Source organism: Haliaeetus albicilla, chromosome 11 (genome assembly GCF_947461875.1).
Source record: "Haliaeetus albicilla chromosome 11, bHalAlb1.1, whole genome shotgun sequence".
NCBI classification, from domain to species: Eukaryota; Metazoa; Chordata; class Aves; order Accipitriformes; family Accipitridae; genus Haliaeetus; species Haliaeetus albicilla.
This window is the reverse complement of record NC_091493.1, coordinates 24965008-24983586: the sequence shown is the minus strand read 5'-3', so window position 1 is coordinate 24983586 and position 18579 is coordinate 24965008. Positions and strand designations below refer to the sequence as shown.

Sequence of the window (18579 nt, the reverse complement as noted above, 5' to 3'; positions counted from 1 at the left end):
TAATTGTTAGAGAAGATTTTTTTTTTCCCCATGGACCTTATTGGAATGCTAGAATTCTTTAAAGCTGTGATTCTGAACAGAAAAAGAATTGTATTTTAACTGTAATACCCATATTACTTTGTTTATAAAACCTGAATTTTAGTTGGCACTGTAGAGAAGAGAAGGCCCTGAAGGAAACTTAATTTTTGAAACCTGATCTCTGTGTGAAAGTCTCTGTGAAAGTCTGGTATAAAGGTTTGAAAGGTTTCATTTAGAAACTCAAATTTACATAGTTAAGTTCTATGATTTTTTTTTTTTGGTGGTGTCTGTTATATTTTTCAAGACTCAGTTTATCTTTCAGAAAAATAAAAGGAAATGACTAAATAAGATAGCAGTACTGCAGAACATGAGCTGTGTTTACCGAGTGTTCCATTTATGAACTAAATGTTCTGTTTAATCTTGTGATTTATTAATAGTTAGATAGTTCTCTTTAATTTCTAGGAGTTTGTTTTATGTGGATTAATGATACTGGTTTCAGGCTACACGCTTAGGGCTATACAGGAGGCCCAGAGGTACAGAGCAAGAGACCCGTGTGCTGCTGACTTGTGCTGCATTTTCATGGAGTTGCCAGCAAAGTTCAAACTGCCCTCTTTTTCTGGGCAGAATGAATAGAAGGCTGGAAAAACAAATTGGCACCATGAAAATTTTTCAAAGACAGAACTACTTGTACCTAAGCCAGATGAGAGTTCTGAAGTGCGTGTATCTTTGCCCATCAGGCTATGCAGAACAGTCCAAATATAATATTTATATTTAATGTCATTGTAATAGACCTCAAAGACGATCTCTCTGTAACACAGCATATAACCAAAGGACCCAATATGAAGTGGAATTTATGATGTTAGTCTTTCCAAGCCTGGGCAATTTTAATTTTGGGACTTTGTTTTTTTCTTGACTGACACAAATTCTGTGCAGCCTCAGAAGAGAAGATGAATAAAGGAACAGAATAAAATAATAGAACATTTCATGTATTTACACTTTCTAGTTTAGATATTAAAATTTTAAAAACAATATTCCAATTTAGTCACTGTATGCCACCTAAAAAGTCCAGAAAATCTTACAAATAAGACAAATTGAAACAGTCTGTGGTCTTTCATCATGTCACTGCTGAAAGGTATTGCTAAGAAGGTAGTGAAGAGTTGGTAGACTAGAGAAATATTTAATGTCATACATATGATTTTTAGTTTGAGAAGTAGAAGGAAGATCTTGTGACATGTGGAGTTTCCTAGCTGATGGCAATAGACTGTGCATGTATTGGAGCATATTTATATATATAAATTTTGTATTTTGTCGTAAACATAGGCTTTTGGGGGCTTTCAGATGCCTGAGTGTAAGTGTTCGTGATCGATCCCAAATTGCCACTTGTGGGTTATACTGACCGGTTCTGGGTGAGGAATAATGTTGCTGCACAAGTGTGTTCAGTAACAACATAGTATAATAACATACAGGTCAGATTGGAGCTGCTCTGTTCTCCATGTTCTCTGACAGTGGGCCATCAAATCACATCAAAACATATTTAGACATGTTTATTGATGAATTTTTAGAAACAGCTTGCAAAAATCTCCAAATCTTACTAATATTACAGTATTTTAACTTTTCTACCTCAATAATTATTTCCTATTTCACTATACATCAATGTTATGTGTTGTCTTTTGCACCTGGAGTTGAGTTTTTATGTAATAGGTGTATGCTGGGGCAAAGCACTTACTTTTCATGTACAATGGGAATTGCTAAGAGTGAGACAAGTTAAGTCTCGTGTAACAGATTGTTTTAAAACTTTACAAAAGTAAAAAGTTGATTCACAAAGTCTCAAGTTGGCTAGTGAAGAGCATAAAATTTCTTTTGAATTATTTTTGTTTTATTTCTATCTTTATTGCAAGCTATGTCTCTTATTTTGAAATGGAATTTTGGGCACTAGAGAAGTATAATTTATTGTAAATGTTACATTAAAAGATTCATTTCTCAAGCAGTTGGAATTAGATTTTTTCAGAGACAAACATTTCTTCTGCAGATTGCATAATCATTAGATCTGTTTAAAAAACAATTTCTTGAGCTTCTAAACCAAATTGCATTTTTTTTGTATATTGTAAGGTTTTTAAGAGTGCATGTCAGAATGAGTGAAAGTTTGTATTGCATTGCTTCTGAAATAGCTGGGAAAATATAGCGATGATAAATGACTGAAGTAGAAAGAGCCATTTGTGACAATGACAGTAGTTTAACATGAAGAGGATAGACAACTTTTTCAATAGCTTGCGTGCAAGGCCAGTTTGCATGTGTACTTAATGGTGCTGGTACTTGATGGGCCAGGCATAGCTTAATTACTGAATTTTTACTATGCAGAGGTTGCAACAGGAAAATGTTTTTGAACTAGTCTGTTTTTGTGGTAGAGGGGTGTTTTTTTGTTTGTCTCTCCTATAGAAGATGAAATGCTTTCTCTGTATCTATCGGCAATTGATGGTATCATTCTTTGTACATCCCTGCTGTAGCAGCCACCGCAAAGCGACTATATTGTCCTCTCATCTACTGGAACAGTTTTTAACACCTGCCTTACTTCATCAGCCTTTTTGCTGACTGGGAAGCCCAACAAGTACCATTGCCAGTGGTAATTTAGAATCTACTAGTGAAGTGTGGGCATTTATCAGTGTTACAATTTTCAAGTTGAAGCCCAAATTCATTTGTTGACATATTTCTTGAATGTGCTTTTATTTAATAAAGAAGAAACTATGCACTTCAGGAAATGGTAATCTTTATTTACTGCTATGATGGGAAAATGCAAATGAAGCAGAGAATTTTGTGATTAGTATTTTACAGAACAGTCATTTACTGTAATTACATGTTTTTAATCAGCAGTATTACCACGTTCTATTAACCAGATTCTTTCCTGACTTCTTGTAGGATTCTGAGTAACAACAAGATCTTATGGTTGAAGAACGGCTCTTTCTTCGGACTGAGATCCCTGGAGAGACTGTGAGTAACTGATCAGCCTCGTTCCACCTTCAATTAAAAAGTCTTTGTATTTTAAATATAGAAACAAACGTCGGATAATGAAGTTGAGATTTCCTGAACTGTATTGCACAGTAGAGTTTCTAGGTGTTCATCAAGTTAAGAAACAGCATAAAAATGAGTGAATGGGGGTGGACTTGGAAAATACAGGAAAGCACTGCCATCAATTTGGAACTAAAATAAACATCCTGTCAAAGGCTTGTACTACACTATGTACACTATCACAGTGAAGACTGATATATGTAATGGTAACACTAATATACCCGACGTGTAGTTTGGGTTATTTAACTCATTGGTCTCCAATACTCCCATTTTAATTCTATTCTATATTTTAATTATATTCTGAAGAAATTGGACAGCTTTTATCACTGGAGCAGACAATGATATTGATAAAGCTCCATAACTGTGTATTTCTAGCCAATATTTGGGGGGGGGGAGCAGCTCAGGAGCAACTAATGAGTTAGGACGAAAACATTTGGAAACTTCGATGGAATAAATAAGCAGTAATAGCTATACTGTAATAACAAGGCTTTCTGTATATATAGGTCACTCATTTGAGAATAATCATGTGAACAAGTCTAAAAGGCTTTTTTTTATATCTATAGGCAACTTACTTTGCCAGTGCGTCTAAAATGAATAATTATATCATGCCTATCTTACAATATCTCCTGCAGCTTAAGCTAAATTATTTTTATATTGCTTTGTAAGAATACCTTCATTAGGTAGAGCTGCTGATATAAAATAGTTGCTACATTCATGAATGCATGAATGTATTCTATGTTTTATGAATGTTTCCATATGCAAAAAAATTACATATTAAAATCAACTTTAGCTAATATTTTACTATATATGTGATGTGCATGCTGTTTATAGTTGTGTCATAAGGTGGGTAAGTGTATGATACTGAGATATTTGAACATTATAACTGCAATTTAAAAATAAACAATGTATTTCAAGGTCTGGAGCAATCCCTTAAGCACCTTGAAGGATTAGGATAAAGCTAACCATCTGAAGAGTTATGTGAAGGAATACTAAATTTTCTCTGCATATAGTTATAGATGTAACAAACACTTCTTTAATATTGGCAATAATGAATGGTATGGAATGAAAAGTAGTGTATTATTTACTAACTGGTTTAATCTTAGGTGTAGCAATGCTATGAAGTTTATAAAGAAGTTTACAAGTATTTTAGACAAAACAATTTAGAATAGAGGATAGGATTACAAATTTATTGCAATAAGGAAAATTAGTAAATTAAATTCTAATGTACTGCAAGTAAAGCATTAGTATTTAGAAATAAAGGAAAACATTTCCTCTGGGTTTTTTTAGGGTTTAATTTACATTGGGGAATGATGCTAAGCATGTACTTTTAAAAACTGTACTTATCTAATTAGAGAAATACTTCAACCTGAAAAGACATTGCAAACAGTATTAAGAACAGTGAGAAAACAAAAAAATGCATTAGCTGTGTAGCCTCGAGTATCATCATCTAAACCTTCTTAATTTTATTGTATTGATTTTTCATAACCTTACAGATAAAATAAGCGAGTTTCATCTCTTCTGTATATAATGTTATTTGGCCATGATGTTAATACAAAATCCATAAGGGGTCCTTGAAGCAAAGACTAGAGTTCAGGTGATGACATTCTCCTCAGATTCAGCTGTTCTGTTTCTTGTTCTCTGGTCCCATACACTTCTTATCAGTATCTGCAAAGTCCCAGTTTCAGTTGGTGGGGGTGAGAACAGCTGGAATAATCTCCTAGGAGGTGGGTGTGAATGAACTACATCTGGATGAATGCTCCTAACCCTTGGACCAAACTTTCCCCAGCTTTGCCTTTTCCACACAAGCTAATTCAGAGTGGTACTTCAGGTGCTTAAAATGGAGAACTATGACAGCAACTGCTTGCTCTCGATGTTCATGGCTCATCAAAATGGACTAACAAGAACTTTTTTTCCTTGCCTGAAAGGGGAGGTGGAGAATCTTAGGAAGTACAGTAGCAGGAAAATCCAGCTTCCTTTAAGATAATATTAAGTTTACAAGATCAAGTTCTTAGAAATGTGGGTGTGCTGGAGTTAAGGATTACTCATTTAATTTGGCTTTGCACTCCTTGTGGTCCTGTTCAGAACAAAAAATTAGTAATGTGAATGCCATAGAGACAAGAATCGTGTGTCTGTAATTCTTTTGTGGTTGCCATGAGATCATGAGCCAGAAGAGTGTTAGCTTACGTGGAAAATGAAACCATTCAATGTCAAACTTGAAAACTTCAGAGGAGAAGTAAAATTTCAGGTGGAACTGAATGACTTGTATATTCTGGCTCTTTCCTAACCTGGAGTGCTCAACCCTTCTTTCTGAGCTAGTGACAACTTTCTCCTTATTATTTTATTTTTCAATGGATGTCACAACAGGAATTGGATTACAGAAGTGTTAGTCCTCCCAAGTTCTGGTGATTTCTCAACAGCATGTTACACAAGTGAGATAGTTGTGCTCACTGAGCAGTTGTCTCAAACTAGGACTCCTCGTTGTATGCAACGTTAATCACGCAAACTGAGAAACATAAGTTGTTTGCCCCTTAACTGTCCATTCTAAGAGTAAGACAGAATCAATTTATCTAAAGCTGACTATTGTAGAACTCTTATATTATGCAATGAAATGCAATTTTTTCAAAATATAGTTAGACCTAGTTTGTATTTGTTTCTGCAGACTTCTCAGAAAATTGCATTTTTTTCAACCATAGTGTGAGTATTACAAGGTTTCTATTTCAGATTGTCTTAAATTGTGTTACGGCTGTAAAAGGAAATCTGATACTAGGTTTTCAGGGGATACAAATAGCCAGCCAGGAAAAAATGTGCTTGGGAATATAGTTATTTCCTTTTTAGTAACAGAAAGATAATCCTATATTTACTAATACTTTATTAATATTAAAAATGAAACATTCAATAAAGTCTGTAATAAAAACTATATAATAGTGATCAAAATACATTTACGAAATACTGGTATTTTTACTGGGCAGTTTGTAAAAATGCTTTGAAAAACGCCATCTCACAAAAGGTGCTTTTTCTGTATTTTATAAGTGTGTGAACAGTGACTCATGAGTGGTCTGTAGAGATGGCACTCTCCACTTAGTTTGAGTTTTCTGAAATTAAGAATTGCTGCCTTGTGCTGGTTTGGAAAGGTGGCTCACAAATGTCTTATGGCACCTGGATCATGATGCACCTCTTTGCCAATGGGCTTACTTTGTAGTACTAACAAGAGGCATTAAGAACTGAATATCATTACTTAAATACCATGTGAGAATAAAAACTTTCTCTAAACGTCGGTTTTGTATGGGGCTCGGTTATATAGGCCTTGATTTGGAATAAAATCAGAAGTGTAGGTAAGAAAATAAACCTTTTCGCAGCAAGTGTGGTAAAGAAGCTGTTAAAATATGAAGAGCTTTGTGGAATTTAACTGGAAGAGATCTACAGGCCATAAATTCCTGATGAGAGTGAGCACCTTGAACGCATTTCTGCAATACACCCTGTGGAGATGGCTTCACATTCAGGAGGCTGAGAATTCAGTTTGGATCTGAAGCTTGGGGCAAAGGCTTGACAGCTTGTAATGGTTTCAGTTCCAGTGCTTTCCCTGTCTGTGGTCAGTGTCCTGTCTTCCTGGGAGATGCATTGATCTGAGCAGGACAGCATCGGTTGTTGCAGGCATTTGAATAAGTTTTTCATATGCTCTGGGTGCCATAAAAGAAAGGTGAAGTGGGCTTTCAAGGCCATGAAATAGTGAGGTAGTCCTTTCAAGTAAGTCTCAGTAAACAGTCAAAACAGTGATTTGGAGCATCTGAACAACTGAAAAATTAAGTGTGTTTAATTTGATGGTATAGTTATTCCATACATTGGAACAATATATTAAATAGAAAAATCTGTGACTTAGACTTTGCTTTTTTAAAAATCATTGTTATTTATTTGTGTGTGTTTTAACTTATGGGCATTGGAGTTAACCATTGCTATTACCCAAGGAATCATAGGCTAGTGCAGACTACCAAGTTACTAGCAGATACCTTATCATGGCCGTATATGGTATGAACCCTGCTCCAAAGACATTGCAGTCTCTGAACAGTGTGCAGCAAAGTGATATTATTAGTAATGGTTGCGGCAAGTCCTTTTGTGCTTGAGAATATTTGGCCATCCGTAGTCCACACGATGCTTCTGGGGACAAGGACTGAGTTTGTTGGGCCAGGTGCTCCAGCTGCGCTGGACCCAAAGTCAAGATCTAGACTAGAAAACTAAATCTTATATCTTCATCCTGAAGTCAGCTGGCACAAACCAGTATATGTATCTGAGCTATTATCCACACTACGAATTTTCTTACCCTCCACAGCAACCCCTGCATCACAATTGCCTGGATAGCCCCTGTCCTGTGCTAACTCTCCATTTTACCTCTAGCTGGGGGCAATCTGTCGTGGCTGCTTCTCTGCTGTGGGCTTCCTGGTGCTTAATTGGGTGGATCTTGTACTTGACATTTTCTGAAGTGGGTGTGTGAAGTCTCTCTCTCTGTTTCATAACCAAATGTACTTTTTCATGAAGTTTATAGGAGCATAATTACCTCTGAGAGTGCTGCTCCTTTGTCCCCTGTGGCTGAAACTCTTTAATGGGTTCAGAAGCTATTTGGAGGGAACCAGCAAATAAAAATAAACAAACATACACAAACCGTGATTGCATAAGCAATGTTTCCTTGGGAAATTGGGGTGAAAGATCACTAAGCAACATTACACATATTTTTCACAGTTGACTCAGAAGAAGAGCATGCCAGGCACTAACACTTCAACAGTGACTGTTTTACAGAAACTTGCTGTTACATTTTCCCAATATTCCTAGACATGTTTCTGGACAAAGAAAAATACTGAAGTATTTGCAAGAAATTAGCATTGAATTCATTTTTTGTTTTAATTTTATTTTTTTAGCTGTATAGATCAGTCTTACTTGACCAGGTCTCACTTAGATTGCATGTACTTTTATTAAGTGTTGCTGTATTGTAAAGTTACCAACTGTGTGGCAGTGCTGTGTAGTCACACGTTGTCCTCAGTTATTATTAGATAAGATTGCATAAAACCTACTTTAGTAGATTTCAGTATGACATTCTGCAACTATATATTGTGCTGTGCAATTGAACTAATAACACATTAACTTGAGGGAATGAAAGGGCGGGAAAGGCAAGCAAAACAAACTAGACCATAGGAAAAAACATGTTGTTAAACAGCTGGTATAAAAATAAGGTATTTGGGTGTTCTTTAGCAAAACTCAAGTTATGAAAGGGTAAAACATAAAGGTTTTACCTTTTGATATAGTGATGTGCTGCTTTAAACATGCAATTTATATTCTTTAAATTACTGGCTACTTCATTTCTTTTCCTGCCTATACTTTTGAAATGTGCGTGTGCACACATACACATGAAGAAACAGAGATGTTCTTCCTAGGCACTGTTAAGGATTGGAAATATGCTTAAACAAATTGTTGAACAATTTTATTTTCAACACATATGTATGACATCTTTGAAGTTAGAAACTTCATAAATTAAATTTAGAATTACATGTTCTTTTTTGGATTGTTGTAAAAATAGAAAAATACTAGTTATTATAAACCAATAATATTTCATACTGCCAGCCAGGATCCAACTGTACAGCTTTTTTCTTTTTTTTTCTTTCTTTTTTTTTTTTTTTAAAGAGCCTGCAACTAAGGAACTAAGGAGTGTGCCCCTAACTTCGTGCAAGGGCTTTTAACAGAAAATAGATTAATAATCTTGGAGACCTCAAATGACCACTTGAATTAATCTCAAATGCCGTTTAGCCATGTTTGGAGAAACGCTGTGATGTTACTCAGGGAAAGGACAATTTTAAAACCTGTTTCTTAGAGCTGTTTGTTGTGTAAGTAGTCATGGCATGATTGAAACTGTTTGGTTTTATCTAGTTTTTGTATTTGGAGAAATAGGGAGAAGGGAAAATCAGTGCAAGATCCTTTCAAGCATCTGAAGTTTTCTTGCCAATTTTTCTTGTATTTCAAGTCCCACATGGATTTAATAAATTCTCTAGATGTAGTTGATAATGATAGCAAATAAATTCTTTGTTTAAATTCACCTTAAATAGTCTCCAAGAATAAAAATACAAATACTCCAACCATTATTTTTCCTTGTCTAGTAATATGTCTAGGAGTCCTGGGGAAATCTAAGCAATTTTTCCTGTAAAATTTCTTATTGTGTTGGCTCATTGTAATTGTTTACAAAAACCTCATTATGCTGCGTTACTATTTGAAGTGGTTGAGCATATTCCAGTAGGTGAGGAAGGATGGGAATAGTCATGGGGAATGATTTTTCTCCTGGAGCAAGATTGTACTTTGTGCACATACTCTAGACTAGACTGAAAACAGTTCATATTTCTCTCAGTGCTCATTGAACTTTGAAATACCCTTTTGGTTTCAGTGTCAGATTAAGAGATTGTCTTTCTAATTATGATGTTGTTAGTGTTTGCATGAAGCAGGATAGTTGCCTTTGTCGCTTCTAGATGCAGCTAATACAGCAGGCGGTTTTTAAATTGATGTTACATAGGCTTGCCTGCAATATATTCAGTACTAAGACAATTATAAATATTGAGCTCAAAAAGGAAAGCTCTGAAAAATTCATGAACTACTGAAGTTAAAGTACTTTTTCTTCCAGAGACACAGCTATTGCAAATAACAGGTTTGAAGGGTTGGAGATACTCAGAAAATAAAGAGCTTTACAAGTACAGGAAGGGGGGAAAAAAAGCTATGAACATATGTCAGACAGCAGACAGATCAGAAAGAGGGAAGAAAATATTTACCCATATAATAATTATTTATCACCTAAAATTAGAATAGCTTGTTGTGAAATGAATGTGTTTTAAGGCTTATCCTGGAGCGTGGAGAGAACCAATTTCTATTTCACTCAAGAAAATGAGTGTTTAAGCCAGTAAATTGGGCTGTATTTTTCCGAGTTTAATACACACAGGTGCTTAGCCATCTCAGTTTTTCATTGATCATGAATGCCTTGGTCAGCCACTGAAAGATATTTTTGTCTGGGCTTGCACCATATCTCTGGGTTAGGACCAGATTACTTACCCATCCCAGGGCTCCTTCTGCATCCACCATGGCTAGTCTTCCTTTGTGGTGGTAACAGCCTTGGATGCTCTGGGATTTTGCCTCCCATTGGTGCTTGGTCCTCTGCCATTGTGATAATCTTGGTCATGTTACTCAATAACGCCAATGTCACGTTTATTCTAATGCAGCCAGAAGACAGAGATGTCCACTTAAATGAATGTGTTCTTTAAATATCTAACTTCATATATCTGTCAATGAAGTTTTTAACATTTAAATGAATTATTGCTAAATAATTAAATGCATGTCAGAAAAAAATATTTTTTCCATAAAATCCATTTAGTTCCATAAAATCCAATTTCTATAAAATCATTTTAATATCTTACAATTTTAATGGCATGGATTGGTATGAGTCTGATAGCAGACTGAAAGGAGATACAAAAATGATCGTTGTAGCACCAGAATATCTTCATTTCCTCACTTTGAAGATATTTGATTAGCATCAAATATGGGTTCCTCATTAACGTTTAAAACATTTTAATTATATCTTGTAAATCAGGCAAAAATACAAATTTCTATATTTCTTTATTTCTTTATTACAAATAAAATGTCATGTTGTAGTGAGAAGTTTCCCATATCACCCTACTTAGCTAAAATTATGTTATTCATAGTGGATAAATTTCCAACTGACTGTTGAAGTTAGACAATTTTATTGCTTGACAGTATTTATTTATTGACAGATTACTTCTGTCATCATTTGATCCTGGAAGATGCTATGTTTTAGGCATTGCATTCAAATAAAAATACAGCTTTTTAGCTACTACGTCTTTTACTTAAAGGTAATTAATCTTTTTTAATCAAAAAGGTGTTTGTGTAAATAGGAAATTTTATGCATACTGTAGCATACAGTCAGGTAATACAATACTTATATATTGATGTTAAACAAAAGAGTCTTCTGAAAGAAGAAAATTTTTGGAAAGAAGATGCTTTTATTTGAGACAAATGATTGGAAATCAAGGACTCTCTTCTTTAAAATTTTGCCATAAATTTTCATTCATTCTTTGTCACACTTGATCTCTCTCCCCCTCTCTCTGTTTTTCATCTGCAAAATGGTATTGCTTACCTAATATCTCCAAATCTAGTAATACTGGGGGATTTCAGTGTATCTAGAGAGAGAAAACGTTGGAAGAAAAAGTGTATTGATGTTTATGTAATACCGATTATTTTACATTTTTACCTTATCTAGATAGAGTAGTTTATTTATTTTTGATGCATTCCTTCTAGCCTGACTGGGAAGCAGTCTTAATGGGCACTGGGAAGCAGTCTTAATGGGCACAAATACATAAGTGCAGACAGAGGATACTGATGCTCAGTTGACGTATTTTGTGCAGCTCCACGCATCACAAAAATTCAGTTGTTAGCTCAGTTTACTAGTAAATGTAAACCACACTTTTTTGTAAGCAGTGAAAAGGCAGGTTCTATCGCAGAAAATTGTCCTCTGTCAGAAAAATTTTCAGCTTTGACTACAACAACTGAAGTAACTCACTAAATCCCATGGCACCAATCTGGGCATGGTGTAGGCTGAATAGCACATGGGGTGCATGGGTCTTACACAACGGTGGAGACGACTCTCAACTTGTCATCTTTGGTGACAGGGCTGTCTTGGTGACAAGGCTGTCTTAGTGACAAGGCTGAGGCAGTGCTGGCACATCTCGATACCTGAGAGGACTGTGACAAAGGCTAGCAGGGCTGCAGGGGTTGTGGCTGAGGTCATCCTCTTGTTGTCTTCTTGATAGGCTTTTTAGGCTTGGTTTTAGTCCAGACAGAAATGTGGTCTATTCTTTCAGTAATATAATCTGGTGTAATCAAGTATCACAGGGAAAAATACAATGGATCCATATATAAAACACTTGTATTAACATACTGTCATTAAAAATTGATAGAATCCTGCTGGCAAATAGGTCTACTTGTAAAAATATATTTTTTTCTTCTTGTTTTTTTAATGGATAGAAGACAGCTGTAGCTGTCCTGTTGAATGTATAATTTTTTTCCGTGAAAAATATTAAATTAGAAATATGCCGAGCAAGAGTTAATGTAATAAACTGAATCCTGACCCAGCACTAGGAATTTGAGTTTGCAGAATTGATATTCCCCTTCTCCCAGTACTATCATCACAACTGACATATGCATATGTATTTTCTGGGTTCAGTGCTGTAAGTATAAAATGAGAGAGATCCATGGATGCCCTGATTACTGTAGCTTGATGAAAATACCTGCCTGGTTACATAAGCAGCAAGAGGCAACAGCAGACATGAAGGATCCTTTGAAAACATCATGGAACAGAAAACTGAACTTGGAAAAACCACTGTTGGTCTTCACATAGAAGTAAAGTAGTGCAGGGTAAAATGTGTTTCAAAGTAAATATTTTTCGGCTGCAGGCAGTATTTCAATGAATTGCACAGAAGGAAGATATCTAATTTGCAACTGTTGCATAGAAATTTTGAGAAACCAGAGAAGAAGAAACAGAGGCAGGATCAATGTCACAAGTCAAACTGGGTAAACTTAATAAAAAATTACCTTTTCATTTTAATTCTGTGGTCCTTTATGGATCTCTTGATTACATCCTATGAATAACAATAAGCTACTCATTTAGTAATGCAAAAGCTGAGTAGGTGCATTTTTTTGATGCCCCCCCCCCCCCGAAAAAAACAAAGCAAGCAAAGAAAAAGCCTCCCCAAACTCTCTAAACTCCAGAATCTATTATGTCCTAGTGTGCAGTATCAAAGAGAGATTTAGCATTATATCAGAAATTATAAAACTCTTGTTATTCTTAGTATGATTGTCAGAAACAGGAGTTAGAAATTAAAAGGAAAATTACATTACCCTCTTTCTAATAGGCATATGTACTGTCTTACAAGCAGGAAGTCACTATCAAAGCACTTGTAATGTAGTCTGACAGAAAGATAATGTATTTTTTTCCTCTAGTCATTTGTTATTTACCAGTTCAAAGTCACAATACAGACTATTAGACATCACACACTTTATATTTTAGAGGATGAGACAACAGGAAAATACCCTGTATGTCTACTTGTGTAGAGCTGCTACACCATAATGTGCAAAAAAAGCAGTAATTCTAAAAAGAGAGGATGTTGCCTTTTGGGTATTACAGTGCTGTTTAAAAATAGCGGTGATTAACTCTGAAAAATAGGTTAGTAAAATTAGTCCCATCGTTTTAGTGCAAGGGTCCAGAACCAAGCGTGTTTCCCATCTTTTCTTCCTACCTTAAGCCTGTTTTTTCTTTGTCTCCTAAACTGCCACATTCATTTCTCTGGTTCTTGCGGTATTTTTTTCCTTCTGATAGAAACAACATGGGCTATGAGGCCATGTCTTTGCTCTTAATTCCATGCTTCATAATGAGACATAAGACTTGCCAGCACTGCATTCCCTCGCAGGCGCTGCTCATTGGCGTGACGGGCGTTTATGCCATTCTGAATGTGCTGCTGGGATTGCATTCCTCCAGTTCTGGCATGAAACCATGGTTTCAGCTTGGGCATGAAGTTGCCAACTGCTGGTATGTATGTGGTATAGTAAGGATATTTAAGATGTCAGTGGTTTGCCAGGTTGCATTGCTATACTTTTGAGTGTAACTATTTGCATTTTTTTCCCTGACAAAACAGATTTCTGTTGGAAATGCTAGCATGGCAAAATAAAAATGTTCTGTGAGGACACAGCAGTTACAGGAACATCTTTGTCATAGATGTCAGTATTTCATTTCAACTGTTTTGTATTCACATAATATGGAATCTTTTTGGAATGATAACACTGAACTGTACCACTTAGGACTGATGCAAGCTGTGTATCTTTTCTATAAAGAAATAGCAGACTGGTTGGAGAAGTAGGAAAAACAGGTTTAAGGGCAGTTTGTGTGAAGTAACAGAGCAGCATGCTGGGAAGCCAAGCTGATAAAAATGAGTGTTAGTTGATCGATAACTGAGCTAATCTTGTGAAGTGAGCTGCAAGGCAAGTTGATAGCAGAGTCCTTGTGTTCGGTATTTTGTGGTTTTGATCCCTCAACTGTAGGCTATTGACGGAATAATGTTTTCAAACTCCAAAAAATATTATAATATTTCTTGTATTCATATGCAATGTGGTCCTCAAGTTCTGAATAGGAACGTCTCAACATCATGGTGGCATTGGGTAAAAGTCAGTATCAGAAGAAAAGCTCCAAACTCCATCCTTCCATCCCAGAGAGTTTTCTGGGCCCTACTGGTACCTTTTTCTTGTGTCTCTATCTCTGACTTGATTCTCAATTGACAGACATTTATCGTTTGCTTACATACAAGAAAAAAAAATTATGTATATATTTGTGATTCTGTTCCAAAAGTTCATGTCTATAGACTATCTGTGAGGTCTCTGATGAAAATGTGCTATTACTCATTCATATTTTGCTGGTGTATAAATCCTCCAAGGGTACCCAATGACCCTGGGAGCTTGTTGCCCTCCAAACTTCTGGGGATGCCTGCAGAAAGCATAGCTTGTTCTCTGACACTTGTACTTCACCAATAATCTCTGAGAAGGCAAACTAAAAACATAGAATTGAAAAGAAATAGAAAGAAGGGCTACGTTTTATGCCAATTTAGTTTAAAGAAAAAAAAATCCCCAAAATGAGTTGTCTGAAGTAGTTAGGAAAGCTGATGTAATATAACAGCTGTGGGCAGTTTTTCTCCCCACTTCTTAATATAGACAGAATTGATTAGTTGGGTGTAGTATAGTGCTGCATGTGTCAAGTAGGTACAAAATGGTTGTTCTCACGAGAAAATTGCATGCAGACTTAGCACATGATAAGCTGTCTTGTGTTAACACAAATTGCCTCGTTCTTGAAATGGAAAGTGACTGGGAGAGCTATAGAGGATGTTTGTATAGTCTAAGCTATGCACATATTCTGAGAAAAAAAGAATTACAAAATTCCTCTATGCTCTACTTTAGAAAGTGTTTTGCTGAGGAGAATACAGAGAGAAGCATTGTGCTGGAATAAAAATGTGTATTTTTATTTGCTTGTGAACTTGAAAGAATGAAATAAAATTGTTCTACACAATGATAGGGAGCTTCATCTTGTAGAAATAAGCAGTTTGAGTTAAAAATAAGCCACTTGAGTTAGCATAATGCAAGAAACTTGTTGAAGCACAAATAAGATGTTTTTATCATGTCTTTATAACCCAGAAAACTGCCAAAGGGGCAGCTTGAATCCTTAAAATCAATTCATTTCTGTCTATGAAAAAATATGAAAGATGCTAACTCAGGAAAAAATATTTTAGTTGTAGGTACCTGAAAAAACCCAAGTTTATTAAATAGCATACCCTCTCAACTGTAACTGTAACACTTCTGCTGTGATGCTATAATTAATGAAAATTAATGAAAGACAATGAAAAAAAACTTTTTGAGCTAATGTACATTCCCCAGACACATGGTGCATTTGTTATTTTCACCAAGTGTTCTTTCCAATTTTTTTATGTTCAATATTCACATTTGTTTCTTAATGCAAAGTAAGTTAATACTTTTTTAAAGAGCTTAAAGACATGCTTTTCAGCTGAAATGGGAGTTTAAAGTACATTGTGTTCAGAACAAAACAGTGTTTTCTGTACTGTGTCAGCAGCTAAGTTGAGAATTTGGTAGCTTTTTTTCCCCTTTGTACCATTAATTGCTTTTAGGTATTTCTGAGAAGTGCAAGTGCCTCACAAGGGACAATTCTCCCATTTGAGTGAAGTTTGAGTACTGTATTAAGCTTTCCTACTGTACAGAGTTCCGTGAACTTACAAAAATATTTAGGAATGTAAGACCAGAATGGGTTGCAGCCAGGCTGAGTTTCCAGGGATAAAAAGAAAATTTATTCAACTCTGCCTCTCATCATATACACCATAAACTAGCCACTCCATTAATTGCTTTCCAGCACTCCATTAAGAACACTGAAACTTCAGTTCAAAATAATATCCCTAAAAATTATAATGTGTCAGAGGAGAAGAAATTGTAATGTGTTAGAGGGTTTTTTTTTAAATTCTCTTTTTATGTATCTCTGCCACTGTAACCAATAAATCCTTATCAGTCCAAATCTGACAGTTACTTTAACCATTTGTATGCCAGCAAGGTATACCAACACAGACACCTGAAAATTTTTCAGTACTGGACCAGTTCAGGTTGCCAGCATAAACTATCCATCCAATGTTCCCTCTCAGTCTTTTTTAGCGAAAGGGGAGGAGCGCTGCATCAAGTAAGAAATAACAAAATATTTCTGGTCCTTGCAGATACCTGGAGATGATTCAGCTCCGGACAAGCAAAAATTATGTCACAAGCTGCAACTTCTAACTCTAGTAAGACCTGTCTAGGCATAAATCCCCTTCTGTAACAGTTTCAAACTGCGTTTTGAACTAATAATTTGAAGGCTGTTCCAGATCTTTATTTCTGTAATAGCTAAACTTTTAAAAATTTCTACTTTTTCTAATCTGTGATCTAAATGTACTCATAGCCTATTTTTATCCATATGACTTTATAGTACTGTTATCCTTTCAGTTAAACTAATCACTTTCTCATTGTAGGGTTCACCATTTATAAACAATGGTGTAATACTCACTTTCCTTGTCTAAGCAAGCCAAAAAATATGATAATCTCTTAGTGACATCATGAAAATAACCATGAAATGTATACATCCTTAAAAAAAATATTTATGGGCACAAAGCCTGAAATGTATCTACAAGTAAGATTATTATCTGCAAAGATTTATTTTGTATGTAATGACAATGTACTCTTTTTTTTATAGGCTAAAAAATGGGTTTGAATGCAGTTTATTGAATACTCAGACAAGTACAATTTCAGTTTAGTTTAACATTCAGAAGTGGTGTTCATGTTGTAAAACTTTTATACAGCTGAATACAAGGAAGACCCCTCTGGAGAATCTACATGCAGTAAATATCCTTGGGAAATTCACTGGAATTTTAGGGTTTAGGAAGTCTGTGTAAAGCAGTTGCTTTCTCTGGTCTTGTGTAACCATCCAGCACTGACCAAATTGTCACTTGGAGAAGCCCAGTGAAACTTTAAAACTTCCTGCTGATGATGTTGAATTGATTTCTACTTTTCTTCCTATTTTTATTTCTGCTGTCCCTATTTTCAAGTTGAGTGCTGACATTACTGGAGGGGTGGGGGAGGTTCTTTTGCCTTCTCTAGAACTGAGAATTCAGTAAATATATCTTTTTTTTTTTTTTTTTTAATTTTAAATTCAAACTGTCATCTGCACAGAGATAGAGGGTAAAACACAGACCTCTTGTTACAGGCCTTCTCTCCTGATTTCCTTGCGTTCAGGTTTATGAGTAGTGGTCTGTGATGATTGCTTTGTAGTTTATCTGGGTAAATCAACTAAATGCTTTTTCTTCAGAAGGAAAACAAGACATTTCACTTATTATTTTTTTTCTTATTGACTATGTTATTGCACAGCAGCTGCTGCCTGGTTTCATATACCTACCTCCTCATGTATTCAGGTTCTGTCTTACCATAAGAGGAGAAAATTCATCTTAGCTAATAGTTCTGACATAATTCTCCTTCATTCAGCCATTTCCTACTTTTCTACTTGCCTTGTTCTCATTTATGTTAAGCAGTGACAATGAAAGGAAAAACATTTAACAAAAGTAGAAAAATGGTATCATAAAATCATAAATATTAGCAGAGGGGTGGAGGATGCATGTGGAACATGCGAAGGCACCTAACTGTCTGGAAGGGATTAGCAATAGCACATCTTGGAAATGGGCTTTATGCAGACTTTCTTCTTTTGTTCATACTGACATAAGGAAATTTCTGGTCTTCCCACCTCTGTGTTGAGTTGCTGTGCTAATAGATGCATGTCCTAAAGTTTTGTTTTCTCATTTCAGGTCTCTCCCCTTTGAAAATTCCCAGAAGTTCTCTGGTTTTAGGTGACATATTCATTTCCTAGGCATGTGATTCCTATACCATCATAAAAACAAACAAACAAACCACCCAAAAGCTGTCCTTTGTCATTGTATTTGTGTTCTTACATGGTTCGGTCTGCTTATTCTTAGTGTGTTGAAATAACCTACCAAGACATGTACTTCATTTTTACATGTAGTATTCTACACCTGTATAATTATTTAAACAGTTCCATAAGTGTGCATGAAGTCCTGTATTCTTTCTTACTTTTGGTCCATTTCCCCCACAAATCCAGTAAAACGTTTTCATGTGACAATTCCTCAATAAAAGAACTAGGGTTTAATTCTCACACAAGTGAGCTAAGCCAAGTTTCATTTCTTCAGCTCTCCTAATGCCTCTCAGTAGCCCTTGTGGCTTTCCACACCTCCATGTTATGGAGGTGCTATTCCCTAATGTTCCACTCTTTTTCACAGGAATAGCCCATGTTTCCTCAGAAAACATAGCTGGCATGCCGCTGAG

General features: G+C 35.6%; 1 protein-coding gene across 2 annotated transcripts in view; it reads left to right on the top strand.

The window, feature by feature from the left end:
- Positions 1-18579, top strand: part of LOC104318002 (adhesion G protein-coupled receptor A3) — a 316671-nt gene that overhangs the window by 67138 nt on the left and 230954 nt on the right. For both annotated transcript variants that reach the window (XM_069796696.1, XM_069796695.1), the window contains exon 2: positions 2932-3003. Coding sequence is in view for 1 of the 2 variants with exons in the window: in XM_069796695.1 (XP_069652796.1) it covers positions 2932-3003 (72 nt within the window). In the remaining variant the exon portion in view is untranslated. The remainder of the gene's footprint in view (positions 1-2931; positions 3004-18579) is intronic.